Raw genomic sequence first — 16,220 nt, 5'->3', positions numbered from 1 at the left:
GATGTGGACCAGATACAGCAAACACCTCAAAACACTGGAGAAGTACCACCAGCGTGGCCTCCGCAAGATCCTGCAAATCCATTGGCAGGATAGACGCACCAACGTCAGTGTTCTCGCTCAGGCCAACATCCCCAGCATCGAAGCACTGACTACGCTCAATCAGTTCCGTTGGGCGGGCCACATCGTCCACATGCCTGACACGAGACTCCCAAAGCAAGTGCTCTACTCGAAGCTTCAATATGGCAAGCGAGCTCCAAGTGGGCAGAGAAAGCGCTTCAAAGACACCCTCAAAACCTCCTTGATAAAATGCTACATCTCCACCGACACTTGAGAATCCCTGGTCCACGATCGCCCAAAGTGTGGAAGAGCATCTGGGAGGGCGCTGAGCAGCTGAGAGCATGCAGAAAACAAGCGTAGACAGCGGAAGGCGCGTGCGTCAACCCAGACTCCCCACTCACCCTTTCTTTCAACCACTGTCTGCCCCACCTGTGACAGAGACTGTAATTCCCGCCTTGGACTCTTCAGTCACCTGAGAAACTCACTTTTAGAGTGGAAGCAAGTCATCCTCGACTCCGAGGGACTGCCTATGATGATGACCTGTGTCCCTACACTGATGGCACATTGTAGATCTAACATTTCTGATAGTCCGACATCATAAAAGTTCCCCAGTACAGGAGTAACAGCTGTCAGCTCTCTGCTCATTGGAAAAGTTAAACGCTAGTATGTTGGTTAATCATCTCCGTGCAGTAGTGGGATGCCATTTTAAAGATGTATGTTACCTGGACAATGCTCTGTGTTGTACTTGGCCTGTTCAAAGTCTAATCTGTAGGATACTTAATACGAAGAGGGAGGGGGAGAGAAGGAATAAAATATATTCTCATTTCCCATTTCTTGCAATTCTGTGTGTCATAGAAAGAAGAAAGACGTGCATTTATATAATGCCTTTCACTACCTCAGGATGTCCCAGAGCGCTTTCTAACCAATGCAATAATTTTCAAGTATAGTCATTGTTGTAATGTAGGAATTGTAGCAGTTAATTTGTGCACAGCAAGCTCCTACGAACAGCAATGAAATAAATGAACAGATCATCTGTTTTAGGTGTTGGTCAGTACACCGGGGATAACTCCCCTGCTCCTCTTCAAATAGTGCCATATGATCTTTTACATCCACCTGAGAGGGCAGACTGTTTAACCTCTCATTCAAAACTCGGCACCTCCTTCAGTGCTGCACTGCGGTGTCCGCCTCGATTATGTACTCAAGTCTCAGGAGTGGGGCTTGAACCTTCAGACTCAGAGGCGAGAGTGTTTCTACAGAGCAACAGCTGACACTATACAATCCATATAATGGGCCCAAGTTTCCACATGATTTGCGCCTGATTTTTAGGAGCAACTGGTGGAGAACGGCCTATCTTAGAAATCGCAATTCTTCACATTTTTTTTTCTGCAGTTCTAGTCAGGTAGAACAGTTCTACTTTGGAACAGAATTTTACTTCAAAAGGGGGCGTGTCCGGCCACTGACGCCTGATTTCAAAGTTTCCACAGTGAAAACGTACTCCAAACTAAGTTAGAATGGAGCAAGTGAAGATTTTTGTAGAACTGAAAAAACCTTGTCTACACATTAAAAAATCAGGCGCAGGTTACAAATTAGGCGTCCAGCACGAGGTGGGGGGGAGGGGGGGGGGGGGGGAAAGGGAAGTCATTAAATTCTACAATAAATCCTTATTTATACTTTTACAAATATTATACAAATAAATCCAACCTGAATAAACATTTATAAGCAAAGAAAAGATTAAATAAACCATCTTCCTTCCTGTGTGAAAGCGCTTCAGGCACAGAGAATGCTGCAGGCGTTCGTTCCCGCGGAGGGGGGGGGGGAAGGGAACAGCCGTTTTGTTCCCGCGGAGGGGAGGGGGGGGTAGGGAACAGCCGTTTTGTTCCCGCGGAGGGGAGGGGGGGGTAGGGAACAGCCGTTTTGTTCCCGCGGAGGGAAGGGGGGGAAGGGAGGAAGGGAACAGCCGTTTTGTTCCCGCGGAGGGGGGGGGGAAGGGAGGAAGGGAACAGCCTTTTCGTTCCCGCGGGGGAGCGGGGAAGGAGACAGTGAGAAGGTTGCAAGAATCCTCTGTGCTGATGGCAATGTGCTTTTATTAAAAAATGTTCAAAAATTAAACAGCTACAAAGAACTACAAAAATGGCCGAGTGCCAATGTTTTTTTCACACTGAGCATGCGCGAACGCTCCAACGTGCACGCGCAGCGTTGCCGGCAGGAAAAAAACTAATTTAAATAGTACCCACCCCCTCCCACTTACAAAATTGGCGCGAGTGTAGGCTCCGCCCCCCTGGGCGCCGCGTCAGGCAGACAAGGAGCTGCAGAACGCTCTAGAATTGCGAGGTTTTTTTTAGGCGCGAAAAACGGGCGCCCAGCTCGGAGGGGCGCCCGTTTTTTATCGTGTGGAAACTTGGGCCCAATATCCCCTGCTGAAGGGGTGACTAGCCTCTGACTGGTCGATACCCTTGGTAACACAGCTGAGAACGGATTGCAGAGGATATATTCCATGGTGCAGTGCTCTGCAGTAAGTTGTGCCACTGTTGTGCCCATCAGACTAGGACATTGGACTCATTTAAGAAATGGATAGATGCTGTAATAGGACATTCTGGAATGATGAGATCAAATTGCATAAGGGCCGCCTTTATCCAAGCCTACCTTGGGATTTCATAAAATTATGTTTTTCTCCTTTCTCTCCTAACTCTTGCTGGGGAATGGTATCAGAGGTGTCACAGGGCCTCCGATCTTTGGCTCTTCATGTGTGAGTGCTGGCTGGCTATTTCGCCAAATCATAGAATCAAAGAAATTTACAGCACGGAAGGAGGCCGTTTCAGCCCATCATGTCCATGCCGGCCGACAAAGAGCTATCCAGCCTAATCCCACTTTCCAGCTCTTGGTCCGTAGCCTTGTAGGTTACGGCACTTCAAGTGGATATCCAAGTGCTTTTTAAATGTGGTGAGGGTTTCTTCCTCTACCACCCTTTCAGGCAGTGAGTTCCAGACACCCACCACCCTCTGGGTGAAAAAAATTCCCCTCTAAACCTCCCCCCAATTACTTTAAATCTATGCCCCCTTGTTGTTGACCCCTCTACTAAGGAAAATAGGTCCTTCCTATCCACTCTATCTAGGCCCTTCATAATTTTATACACCTCAATAATGTTCCCCTCAACCTCCTCTGTTCCAAAGAAAACAACCCCAGCCTCCAATCTTTCCTCGTAACTAAAATTCTCCAGTCCAGGCAACATCCTCGTAAATCTCCACTACACCCTCTCTAGTGCAATCGCATCTTTCCTGTAATGTGGTGACCAGAACTGCACGCAGTACTCCAGCTGTGGACGAATGAATGGTGAACCGAGCCTGATCCTGTCCAATCCCAACACCTAAATGTGCACAATCCAGTGGTCACTAGATAAGTAATCAGCAGTGGAGCCTCTGGCTGATTGTCCGCTCCAGCTCGGGCGCTGATACCAGTGACAGAAGGCCCTGCCAACACCTTGGCTGAAGTCAGCCACCACGGCATGGACCAGGGATCAACCCTGTGACTTGCCCAGTCTGTGGTTTAATGCCACGTCATATTGTGCATTTACTCACTGCATTGTCGGGGACCTGTCCTCCAGCTTCCTTTCTTTGGTTCAATGTCGGAAAACTGATCGATGGCAATCACAAAGTGCCTCTTAATTTTCAAGGCCTTGGAGAGGGCGCAGAGGTGATTTACTAAAATGATACCAGGGATGAGGGACTTCAGTTATGTCGAGAGACTAGAGAAGCTGGGATTGTTCACCTTGGAGCAAAGAAGGTTAAGGGAAGATTAAATAGAGGTGTTCAAAATAATGAGGGGTTTTGACAGAATGGGTAGGGAGAAAGCAGAGGGTACAGATTTAAAATAATTGGCAATAGAACCAGAGTGGTGGAGAATTTTTTTTACACAGTGAGTTATAAAGATCTGGAACGCGCAGCCTGAAAGGGTGGTGGAAGCAGATTCAACAGTAACTTTCAAAAAGGAATTGGATATTGTAATGTATGCACCTGTGAGTATGCTCACAGGTTTGTGGAGCTGTTGAGTTGGGAGCAGCTTAGCCAGTCACGTAATGTCTACAAGACTCAATAAAACCCCAGCCAGTTGGGTTCGGGGGATCCACGATGAGGCAGGTGGTTGTGAGTCTGGTGGATGAACTGGTAATGTGTAGTGTGATTGTTAAACCTTTTGCTAATAAACCAACTAGTTCTTAATAGCAATGTGTTGGTATGACTTAAGCAAAGAACCCATGAAGCAAATATATTACAGATATATACTTGAAAAGGAAACATTTGCAGGACTACGAGGAAAGAGCGGTGGAGTGGGACTAATTGGATAACTTTCAAAGAACCCGCACAGGCAAGATGGGCCAAATGGCCTCCTGTGCTGAGAGATTCTATGAAATGGACCCGTGGAATTTATTTCATATGATCTAAGATTCAAAACATTAGAGGCTGAAAATGTTCGATATGTAATGCTGCTTGAATTTTAAATTAAATTGGATTCCTTTTCACCCATTTGTTATGTTTCTGTTTTAGAATCACTGCTGCTACCCACATTCATGATGCCAGCAGCCGCTCCCATGCAATCTTTACCATCCATTACACTCAGGTTCGCAAAATGTTTCATTTATTGTGTTGCAATCTGTCTCTTTCAATTCATTCTCTCAGCAGTGTGCACAACAAACTGATAGAACAGCAAGTACAGCTGTTCAAATATTACCCCTTTCAGCAAGTATTATTGATTCCTTGTTTCTCAGGCCAATGGACTGTGATCGTCTTACCAGACTGCTCCTCGAACACTTGAAACACTCTTTAAAAAGAACTTGTTTCCATGTAATAAACTATTTATTGTTAAATCATCATTTCAAGTCCAAAATCTGTTGCAGAAAGCTATAGTTACACCTTTACTGTCTATTGTATATGACAGCCGTATGCTTAGGAACATGGGAACAGGAGCAGGCCATTCAGCCCCTTGAGCCTGAACCACCATTCAATCAGATCATGGATGATCTGTACTCAAACTCTATTTACCCGCCTCTGCTTCATATCCCTATATCCCTTAATACCCTTATCTGACAAAAATCCATCAATCTCAGTTTTGACATTTTTAATTGACCCCCAGCATCAACAGCATTTTTTTTGGGGAGGGGGGGGAATGCTTCCTGACATCACCCCTGAGCTGCTGAGCTCTAATTTTGGGGTTATGCCTCGTTGTTCGGGACTTCCCACCAGAGGAAATAGCATAGATAGAGAGAATCTATCAAATCTACGGCGCGGCCTTGGACAACGTGGACCACTTTCCATACCTCGGGAACCTACTATCAGCAAGGGCAGACATAGACGACGAGGTCCAACACCGCCTCCAGTGGGCCAGTACAGCCTTCGGTCGCCTGAGGAAGAGAGTGTTCGAAGACCAGGACCTGAAATCTGCCACCAAGCTTATGATCTATAGGGCTGTAGTAATACCCGCCCTCCTGTGTGGCTCAGAGACGTGGACCATATACAGTCGACTCCTCAAATCGCTGGAGAAATACCACCAACGATGTCTCCGCAAGATTCTGCAAATCCCCTGGGAGGATAGACGCACCAGTGTCAGTGTTCTCGATCAGGCCAACATCCCCAGCATCGAAGCACTGACCACACTCAACCAGCTCCATTGGGTGGGCCACATTGTTCGCATGCCTGAGACAAGACTCCCAAAAGCAAGCGCTCTACTCGGAACTCCTACACGGCAAGCGTTCCCCTGGAGGGTAGAGGAAACGTTTCAAGTACACTCTCAAAGCCTCCCTGATAAAGTGCAACATTCCCACCGACAACTGGGAGTCCCTGGCCAAAGACCGCTCTAAGTGGAGGAAGTGCATCTGGGAGGGCGCTGAGCATCTCGAGTCCCGTCGCCGAGAGGATGCAGAAAACAAGTGGAAGGAGCGTGCGGCAAACCTGTCCCACCCACCCTTTCCTTCAAGCACCATCTACCCCACCTGTGACAGAGACTAATTCGCGTATTGGACTGTACAGTCAACTGAGAACTCACTTTTAGAGTGGAAGTAAGTCTTCCTGGATTTCGAGGGACTGCCTATGATGATCAAATTCTTCAATCATCCTAAACACCTAAATTAGATCACCCCTTAATCTTCTATTCACAGCGGAATATAAGCCTAGTCTATCAACCTGTTTTAATAATTTAACCCTTTTAGCCCTGGTATCTGACTGGTGTGTCTGTGCTGTGCCCCCTCCAAGGCCAATATATCCTTCCTGAGGTGTGGTGCCCAGAACTGAACGGAGTGCCCCAGGTGCATTAAACAAGTACAGATTGGTGCCTGTGTGTCTGAGCAGTTCTCACGGGGAGGAAATTTCCTTCTCTGTGCTTGGGGAGTGCTTAGTGAGGAAAAGGGGGCAGTGACCCTTTAGGTCAGGTCTCCATCTCACTATGTCTATAACTTCCTTGGGACCCCCGTCTGGGCATAATTGGGCCTGGGTCTGTTCCTCCAGGCACAGGGCCAACATTCAGAACATAAGAAATAGGAGCAGGAGTAGGCCATTTGGCCCCTCAAGCCTGCTCCACCATTCAATAAGGTCATGGCTGATCTGATCTTGGCCTCAACTCCACTTCCTTGCCCCCTCTCTATAACCCTGGACTCCCCCATTGTTCAATAGTCTGTCTATCTCCACCTTAAATATATTCAATGACCCAACCTCCACAGCTCTCCGGGGTAGAGAATTCCAAAGATTCACGAGCCTCTGAGAGAAGAAATTCCTCCTTGTCTCCATTTTAAATGGATGATCCCTTATTCTGAAACTATGCCCCCTGGTTCTAGATTCCCCCACAGTGGGGGGGGGGGGGGAAGCATCCTCGCTGTATTTACCCTGTTGAGCCCCCTCAGAATCTTACACGTTTCAATAAGATCACCTCTCATTCTTCTAAACTCTAATGTCCCAAGGCCCAACCTGCTCAACATAAGTCAACCCCTTCATCTCAGGAATCAACCTCTTGAACCTTCTCTGAACTGCCTCCAATGCAAGTATATCCCTCCTTAAATACGGAGACCAAAACTGTACACAGTACTCCAGGTGTGGTCTCACCAATGACCTGTATAGTTGTAGCAGGACTTCCCTACTTTTATACTCCATCCCCCTTGCAATGAAGGCCAATGTTCATATTCAGCGAAGTCGGAGTGGGCATTTCCAGTCCTCCTTGCTCACTTTATGTTGTACCCACTCATGGGGCACCCAAAGGTAGGGGCGTTCACTCTCTTTCCCCGTTCCCCCCTCAGGAAAGCTGATCATGGCATGGAACCCTCCACAAACTTGCCTCTGATTGTCCTCTCCCTCCTTGTGGGGAAATGCCTGAATCCACTCGGTGGCTCCTCGTGGTTCCCTTGCCAAGATGGGGAACCTGGTGGTGATCACCGTATGAATTCATGTCCTATCCCCTCTGACACCACGTGGCAAGATTTCCTGTCACCTCAATGTACTGTTAAAAATGACAATTACACCTTTTTCAAACCTTTATTCATGAATTGACAAAATAAGTAACAGGTTCTCTTGTTATTTTACAAAAACCTATAATTTTGTAATTTGTTTATTTTACGGTCACTAATCATTTGGCCCCAAATCTGCGCTTGGACCCAGTCTAGGGGCATCCTCCATTGGTGCACAATTAGTGCTACTTCATTGTCACCAGGAAAAGTGCGGGAGCGGTGTGTAAAAAAGATTGGTTTGCCTTTCTTCCTTCCCTTGTTGCAGCAGCCAAACTTGTTGACCCGGATACTAATCCTGCTCGAGATGGGGATTCAAGTTCTGTTCTGGTTGAGAGTGAAATGTTGAAATATTCTGCTGAAAATAAAGTAAAATGCATGGTCTGGTTTGGGTTACAATTTATCAACAGTCTTGCAATATAATTCATCTTTTGGCCTTCGATAAAGGTGTATGTGTTTAAAAGGATTCAACAGACAAACGATTTCCTCTGGTGGGGAATCCAGAACAAGGGGGCATAACCTTAAAATTACAGCTTGGCCATTCAGGGGTGAAACCAGGGAGCACTTTTCACACAAAGGCTAGTGGAAACCTGGAACACTCCCCCAAAAGGTCAATTGGAGTTTTCAAGACTGTGACTTTTATTAGCTAAGGGTATCAAGGGATATGTAGTTAAGGTGCAGATTGGCCATGATCTCATTAAATGGTGGAACAGGCTCAGCGGGCTTAATGGCCTGCTCCTGTTCCTCTAAGTATTTCCTTTGCACTGATACATATGCCAATCTGTGGCAAATATGACGTGAGATTTTTTTTAAATTAAAAATACAGAAGAGTAATTACAAAGTGAAACTTTTAACTTTCACTCTAAATATTAAGTGAATGTGTTAATGGAAATTAATATAACTCCGTTTCTGTATTCTAGGCGATATTGGAAAACAACCTTCCATCAGAAATAGTTAGCAAAATCAACCTTGTTGATTTGGCAGGCAGGTGAGTCCTTGTTTTATTTTACAAAAGACGAATAATGTAATAACAATATGCATCACTTTGAGTCCCAGCACTTTAGCATTCACACAGATGGTGACACATCCAGCAGACACTCTGTTGGGTGGAATGGTAGATCCTGTCTGTAGGTGGGACGAGAGCAAACCAGATCTGGATATGGCATCGGTCTTCCTTTGCGTCTTATTGTGCCCGTCACGGAATTTCCTTGGTGTTTAAATACTCTGTAGACAGAATTACTCTCACGTGCAGGGACTATCCTGGGATGGTCAATGCAATGGTTAAAGCACAAACTTTCTAAAGGTTAAAGAAAGGGAGATAGATCAAAAGAGTCATTTTCTGGAGAGAAAGATGTAAGGAATTGTGTACCTCCATAGCTTTCTCTCTCTCTGCACTTAAACTCAAGGAGGCTAAAAATCGAGGTAAGTCTTCAAGTAAGTAATGCTCTACTTGACCCCAAAGGTAATTGAGCAAACCCACACACATTAACCAACCTTACAGCCACGCTTCGAACTCTAACCAGTTACAATTCACAGGCGACTATTGCATGATCCCAGAGGTGTGTGAACAGTGGTGTCTTAGAATAACGGATGATGGTGTTTCTCCTTCAGGACCGTTTACCAGTGGTGTAGTTCTGTTGGGCAGGCTACATTGTCCGTGTGCCTGACACAAGGCTCCCAAAGCAAGCTCCCTACTCTGAACTCCTACACAGCAAGCGAACCCCAGGTGGGAAGAGGAAATGTTTCAAGGACACCCTCAAAGCTTCCTTGATATAATGCCACATCCCCACTGACACTTGGGAATCCTTGGCCAAAGACCGCTCTTAAGCGGAGAAAGAGCATCCAGGAGGGCGTTGAGCACCTCGAGTCTCATCGCCAAGAGCATGCAGAAATCAAGCGGAAGGAGCGTGCGGCAAACCTGACTTCCCACCTACCCTTTCCTCAACCATTGTCCGTCCCACCTGTGACAGAGACTGTAATTCCCGTATTGGACTGTTCAGTCACCTAAGAGCTCGCTTTCAGAGTGGAAGCAAGTCTTTCTCAATTTCGAGGGACTGCCTATGATGATGATGCACCACAGGCTAACACTTCTGTCACATGGAGAAAGTTCCAGCCGCAATCCTGGTCACTTCTTCCAAACCAATCCAATGGATTTTTGTGAATATCACTCGATCACTCTGACCGTACCCCTTGCACACCACGCACGCACACATCAAACCACGTGGAGTATTGTTGAAACGTCTCTGTCCTGGAGCTGGGGTCCACAAAGTAACCTTTAGACATGTACGTCAGGCAGACGATAAAGAAAGGCAGTCGGGAGAGAGGCAAAAAATGTCCAAACTTATTTTACGTATTGTACGCATCATTCTCTGTCAAAAAGATATAGTTGAATAAATAGCGTTCAACTATATTCAAGAGTTTGAACAGCAGAACGATTACTGATGAGGCATTGTCAGATGTCTGATATATTACACTTGATAGGTTATCCTCATCATTGGGTGTATGTGGAATTAAACGTTCCTTAGTCTACAATTCTGACAAACAGTACATCATAAAAGTTTTAATAAAAATAATGTAATTGTGCCCCCTACTGGCTTATTTACAACATGAAAAAAGTAGTAAGGAATTGTTCATTACAAGTCACAAAGGCATCTGTTTACTTCTCTTCAACTCAATTATGTTTTACAGTGAGAGAGCAGACCCGAACTACTGCAAGGACAGGATCACAGAAGGATCAAATATTAACAAATCGCTGGTTACTCTGGGAATAGTCATCTCCACTTTAGGTGAGGCGTTGCAGCAAATCTTTAAACATATTGCTTTCAGCTACTAGTACTGTAATGATTTTTAAAATTAAAACTACCTGTGGTTTTATATTACGATTTTTGCCATAAGTATATGGTCAAAAAGAAGAAAGAGCGTCTTGAAAGAAAAAGGAGGACTTGTATTTATACAGTACCTTTCACAACTCATAACATCCCAAAGCGCTTCACGGCCAATGAAATACTTTTGAAGTGTATTCACTGTTGTAACCATAGAATGTTACAGCACAGTAGGACGCCATTTGGCCAATCACGTCTATGCTGGCTCTTTGAAAAAGCTGTCTAATTTAGTCCCACGCTGCAGCTTTTTCCCCATAACTTACAAACGAGTCCTCTTCAAATACATATCCAATTGTCTTTTACAATTTCCTGTGGAATCTGATCCCACCACCCTTTCAGGCAGTGCATTACACCCTGTGTGAAGACATTTCTCCCCATTTCCCCTCTAGTTCTTTTGTCACTTATTTTAAATCTATGGCCTCTGGGTATTGACCCACTTGTCAGAGGAAATTGTTTCTCCCTACTTGCTCTATCAGAATACCTCATGATGGGTATTAGGTCTCCCCTGAACCTTCTCTGCTATAAGGAGAATAATCCTAGTTTCTCCAATCTCTCCACATAACTGAACTCCCTCATCCCCGGTAATGTAGGAAATGTGGCAGTTAATTTGCGCACAACAAGGTCCCACAAACAGCAATGAGGTAATGACCAGACAATCTGTTTTTTGCTTTTGGTTGAGGGATAAATATTGACCTGGACACTGGGGAGAACTCTCATGCTTTGCTTCGAATAGCGCCATGGAATCTTTGACATCCGCCTGAGTGAGCTTCGGTTTAACATCTGATCCAAAAGAGGGCGCCTCCAACAATGCAGCACTCCTCCGTACTCTATTGGGAGTGTCAGTCTAGATAGTGCCCCTCCCGTAGACAAAGATAACATCAAACTTTCTAGAGGACATTGAACACCAAGTTGGAAGTGTAGGACTTTGAAGTGAGGAGACAGAAGGCATGAAGAAGAAAGGTATTGTGTGGGTGTATCACAAGGTTAAAGTCATTTTGGAAGAGAATTTCAGAGGATAGAGGTGTGGTGATTTGAAAGATCGGCATCCAATGGTGCATCAGGGAGCAAGTAGTCATCAGAATCAGCGAAACATAATGGCCCTGAAATCCCGGTTCTCTGCTTCCCACGAGCGCTCGCCAGAAAATCGCTAAAAAGATGCGTACCCACCTTTTCCTGCGGCGCCCACCAGAGATCCCGGTCCTGAGGCCTCCTCTCCCTGTGCATCGGAGCGCGTGCACGTCTGAACGGACATCGAGCTGGAGCTGGAGTCACATGGCACTGGGCAGCCAATCCAGGTAAAGCATTTTTCTCATTCATAGTAATGGGAACTCGGTAAGTAGGATTTCTCATTATTATGATTGAGTAACACCCCCCAAAACACCAATACATTTTTTTTTAAAACATCACATTAATTTAAATTAAAGTTAATAAATGTCTTAGAAAAAATATATATATTTTTCCGGTTTAAAAAAGGAAAAGTTTTTAAATTATGGTTTAAAATAAACTTACTTTAGTGGGTAGGGTTTTTAGCGTTAAAATGTGTTTAAAAATTTTTATTTCTATATGTTTTTGTATGTTTTAAAACTCTTACGCTGGTAAAAGTAGGCTATGTGCCTGCTTTTACCAGGCACAAGAGTTTTCAGGATATTCGCTGGGCAAGAGATGGGCAAATACTGCAATCTTGCCCATGCGAATGTCCTGGTTGTGGGGATACGGAGGATCAAGCCAGAACTTGACCGATCGGAAAACCGAAAACCTGCTTTTGCGACGCCTTCCCGGGTCCATACACACTCTATACGGACCTGGGGAGGCCGGGATTTCAGGGCCAATTTGTTGACATAAATGAAGAACAATGCTACACTTCAAATTACATAATTTGTTCACCTGCATGTGAGACATAATCATGAGAGAAGGGGTTACAATCTCTTCTCCGATGCATAATCAGTGGAACAAAACACTCCCAAAAATATTTTCCTGCCAACGTTTACTCACAGACAAACCATACACAAGATAAAAATTTAATGGAAAAGATATTCCTAGTAAAAGTCATTATTTGAACCTCAGTAAAGAGCCTGTGGTGATGAATATTCACGCCAACATATTGGATGTCAAGAAGGGACTTTGCCAATTTATCAATAACACTCCTTGTTAGAAGTGCGGTCAATCAATTCCAACTAAGCAGGGAGGTGTCAAAAAAAACTCCTTTTTCATTAGTTAAATTCTTCAGACAAATGTCAACAAGAAAATTCATTTAATCTTGCAGGTAGTGGGTGTTGTTTTAAATAAGGAATATCAGCATCTGAATCCCTCATCAAATGTCAAATGTGTATGAAGCATTAAACTTATCTCAGCATCCCCTTCATGCATTTTGTTTACTTCTGCCTAAAGAACAAATAACATCGCCCAGTGTTGTGGATTGAAAGGTCATGTTTGATGTGCTGTATAAATGCATGAATTTCTTTTCCTTTCTTTCCTGCCGCCTTTCCCTCCCTTCTTTCTCTTCACTCCCTCCCTCCCTTCTCTTCCTCCCTCCCACCCTTTGCTCCTTCCCTCCCTCCCTTCCTCCCCCACAGAAGAGAATACATCTGCGAAGGTTTTTGCTGAGCTTTTTTGTACTGAACTTTAAATCCAGTTAAAAAATTAAAAGTTCATGAGGGTTACGTTTAAACTAAAAATGAAGATCGCAAATCATAACTCTTAATTATTTTTGAAATGTCCACTGGGGAGATTCCAGCATTAACATTGGGTTACTTTTGGTCTCATATTTGAAAGGTATAATTTCCGAGTTCAATCGCACTGATGTGGTTTAAGCCTTCACAATACATTGGTCTAGAATATCCTTGAAATGGGTTACACACTGGTGTCCCTTAAAAAAAAATGCTGCCTACCAGTAGCCTGTAGAGGGTATTTCCTGGGTCTGCTCATGTGCATTCCCATGGTGCAGTCATTGGTGTAAAACAGGTGTGAACAGTTGTACTACCTGGAAACTGCAGTGTAGTATTTAAAAAGACAGTTCAGTCAACAGACTCGGGAACTAACTGATAAGGAAGGGGCAGTGTAAAGTGTTTGACTCCTTCACTTTACACACACTCATAACTTCAATGAATGTCTCAGCAATATTTGTTGTACAAAATTTTGACTGTGCAGGCAATGTGGACCCAGAGAGCAGCAGCACATGACACTAAGGCAGAGAAGAAGAATTCAGAGTGTCACTGATTCAGACCTCCAAGACCTCCCAGTCCTCCTTCAAGACATTGAAGGAAGGAGGCACGGACTCCTGGGTATGGGTACCACCAAACCACCCAGCAATGTAACTCGTGCTGCCTGGATGGAAGTGGCATTGGACACAGACAGGAATAGACCTTCTGGTCCATTCAGCCTGTCGCACACAAATGTGATACCTTGCGAATCACAATACATACACTCCCTGCATGAAACCATGTGATATACTGGGAGATGAGAAAAGCTAAATTAAAAACCCAGGCAAGTTTGGGAAAAAATTAATCTGGGAAATTCCTCTTTGACCCCATTGGACGATCAATACAAGTCCAGGAGATCACTGACCCTGATAAGTCTATGCAGTACCTACCTTTTGTAAGCGGTGATCTCTGCCCCCAGCCAGAAACATGTCCAGCTCTCGCTTGAAGGAATTCAGTGAATCAGCGTCCACTGCCCAAGCCCGCAGCCAGTTCGAGGTTTACTATTCTCTGGGAAAGGAACCATTGACCAAGTATCTGACCAAGCCTTTAGACTAGCAGTTATGCCGATCAATGGGTTCATCAGTCCAGGGGAATGGCGATGGCTGGAGTCCACTTGCTCTGCTACTGGTGTGTCTCAGGAAAACAACAATGCCTTGAACATAGTGAAACATCCCAAGGCGCTTCACAGGAGTATTATGCGATAAAATGTTGACACCAAACCGCATAAGTAGAAATTAGCGCAGGTGACCAAAAGCTTGGTCAAAGAGGTATGTTTTAAGGAGCATCTTGAAGGAGGAGAGCGAGGTAGAGAGGCGGAAAGATTCAGGGAGGGAGTTCCAGAGCTTGGGGCCTAGGTAACAGAAGGCACGGCCACCAATGTTGAGCGATTATAATCATGGATGCTCAGGAGGGCAGAATTAGAAGAGCACAGACATCTCGGGTGGGGAGGGGTTGTAGAGCTGGAGGAGATTAGAGATAGGGAGGGGTGAGGCCATGGAGAGATTTGAAAATTATGATAATTTTGAAATCGAGACGTTGCTTAACCAGCAGCCAATGTAGGTCAGCGTGCACAGGGGGTGATAGGTGAGCGGGACTTGGTGTGAGTTGGGATACGGGCAGCAGAGTTTTGGATCACCTCTAGTTTACATAGTGTAGAATGTGGGAGGCCAGCCAGGAGTGTGTTGGAATAGTCAAGTCTTGAGACAACAAAGGCATGGATGAGGGCTTCAGCAGCGGATGAGCTGAGGCAAGGGTGAAGACGGGCGGTCTTAGTTATGCTGCGGCTATGTGGTCGAGAGCTCCGCACGTGCCAGGTCTCTGGTCTTCCCCCTCAGACCACCAGGCCAGTGGGAGGTGACACAAGGCTGCCCAGAGCCAAGCCCCACAAATGCAGCCAGCAGTGGCTCCTTGCCCAGGTGCAAGCTACCATGAGTCAAGTGCCACCTAAGACGTATGAGCCTTTTGTAGAGCCTGAGCAGCCGGCCACCTTCTGCGATCTTGGCCCTCAGGTGGTATCTAGGAGAAGCACGAGAATAAGCTCATTTAAAAAGAGGGCACGATGGCCAAGGGAAGCATGGTGCTGAAGTGCCGGTTGTCTGGGTGCATTTTGGAATTTACTGATAAAACTGAATGCACACATTATTGATGGAGGTTACAGTCATAAAGGAAAAGGTGTTCTCATTTGGTGCTGGTACTCATTCAAGTGATGCTGACTAGCACGACCATGTAGGGACATAGCGGGCTGATGTGTTATCATGATACAGATAAGGTGCGAGAACGGCTGGCTGTATTAAAGTAGATAAGTCACCAGGACCGGATGGGATGCATCCTAGGACGCTGAGGGAAGTGAAGGAAGAAATCGCAGAGGTACTGTCCATAATCTTCCAATCCTCCTTTTTTGAGGATGTAACTAGTAGAGTGGACAAGGGAGAACCAGTGGATGTGGTGTATTTGGACTTTCAAAAGGCCTTTGACAAGGTACCACATAAGAGATTGGTGTACAAGATCAAGGCACATGGTATTGGGGGTAATGTACTGGTGTGGATAGAGAATTGGTTGGCAGGCAGGAAGCAGAGAGTCGGGATAAACGGGTCCTTTTCGGAATGGGAGGCAGTAACTAGTGGAGTACCGCAGGGCTCAGTGCTGGGACCCCAGCTCTTCACAATATACATTAATCATTTGGATGAAGGAATTGAAGTTAATATCTCCAAGTTTGCAGATGACATAAACTGAGTGGCGGTGTGAGCTGTGAGGAGGATGCTAAGAAGCTGCAGGGTGATTTGGACAGGTTAGGAGAGTGGGCAAATGAATGGCAGATGCAGTATAATGTGGATAAATGTGAGGTTATCCACTTTGTTGGCAAAAACACAAAGGCAGAATATTGTCTGAATGGAGGCAGATTAGGAAAAGGGGAGGTGCAACGAGACCTAGGTGTCATGGTTCATCAGTCACTGAAAGTTGGCATGCAGGTACAGCAGGTGGTGAAGAAGGCAAATGGCATGTTGGCCTTCATAGCTAGGGGATTTGCATTTCGGAGCAGGGAGGTCTTACTGCAGTTGTACAGGGCCTTGGTGAGGCCTCACCTGGAATATTGTGTTCAGTTTT

General features: G+C 45.4%; 1 protein-coding gene across 1 annotated transcript in view; it reads left to right on the top strand.

Moving 5' to 3' along the window:
• LOC139256010 (stAR-related lipid transfer protein 9-like) overlaps window positions 1-16,220 on the top strand; it is a gene marked incomplete at its 3' end in the record, with an annotated part of 238,609 nt that overhangs the window by 185,852 nt on the left and 36,537 nt on the right. The window contains exons 9-11 of the mRNA XM_070874078.1: window positions 4,596-4,668; window positions 8,455-8,522; window positions 10,223-10,320. Of these exons, the coding sequence (XP_070730179.1) occupies window positions 4,596-4,668; window positions 8,455-8,522; window positions 10,223-10,320 (239 nt within the window). The remainder of the gene's footprint in view (window positions 1-4,595; window positions 4,669-8,454; window positions 8,523-10,222; window positions 10,321-16,220) is intronic.

The sequence above is a fragment of the Pristiophorus japonicus genome, unplaced genomic scaffold (genome assembly GCF_044704955.1).
Source record: "Pristiophorus japonicus isolate sPriJap1 unplaced genomic scaffold, sPriJap1.hap1 HAP1_SCAFFOLD_671, whole genome shotgun sequence".
Classification (NCBI taxonomy): domain Eukaryota; kingdom Metazoa; phylum Chordata; class Chondrichthyes; family Pristiophoridae; genus Pristiophorus; species Pristiophorus japonicus.
The sequence above is the reverse complement of the archived record's forward strand: the minus strand, read 5'-3'. Positions and strand labels throughout refer to the sequence as shown.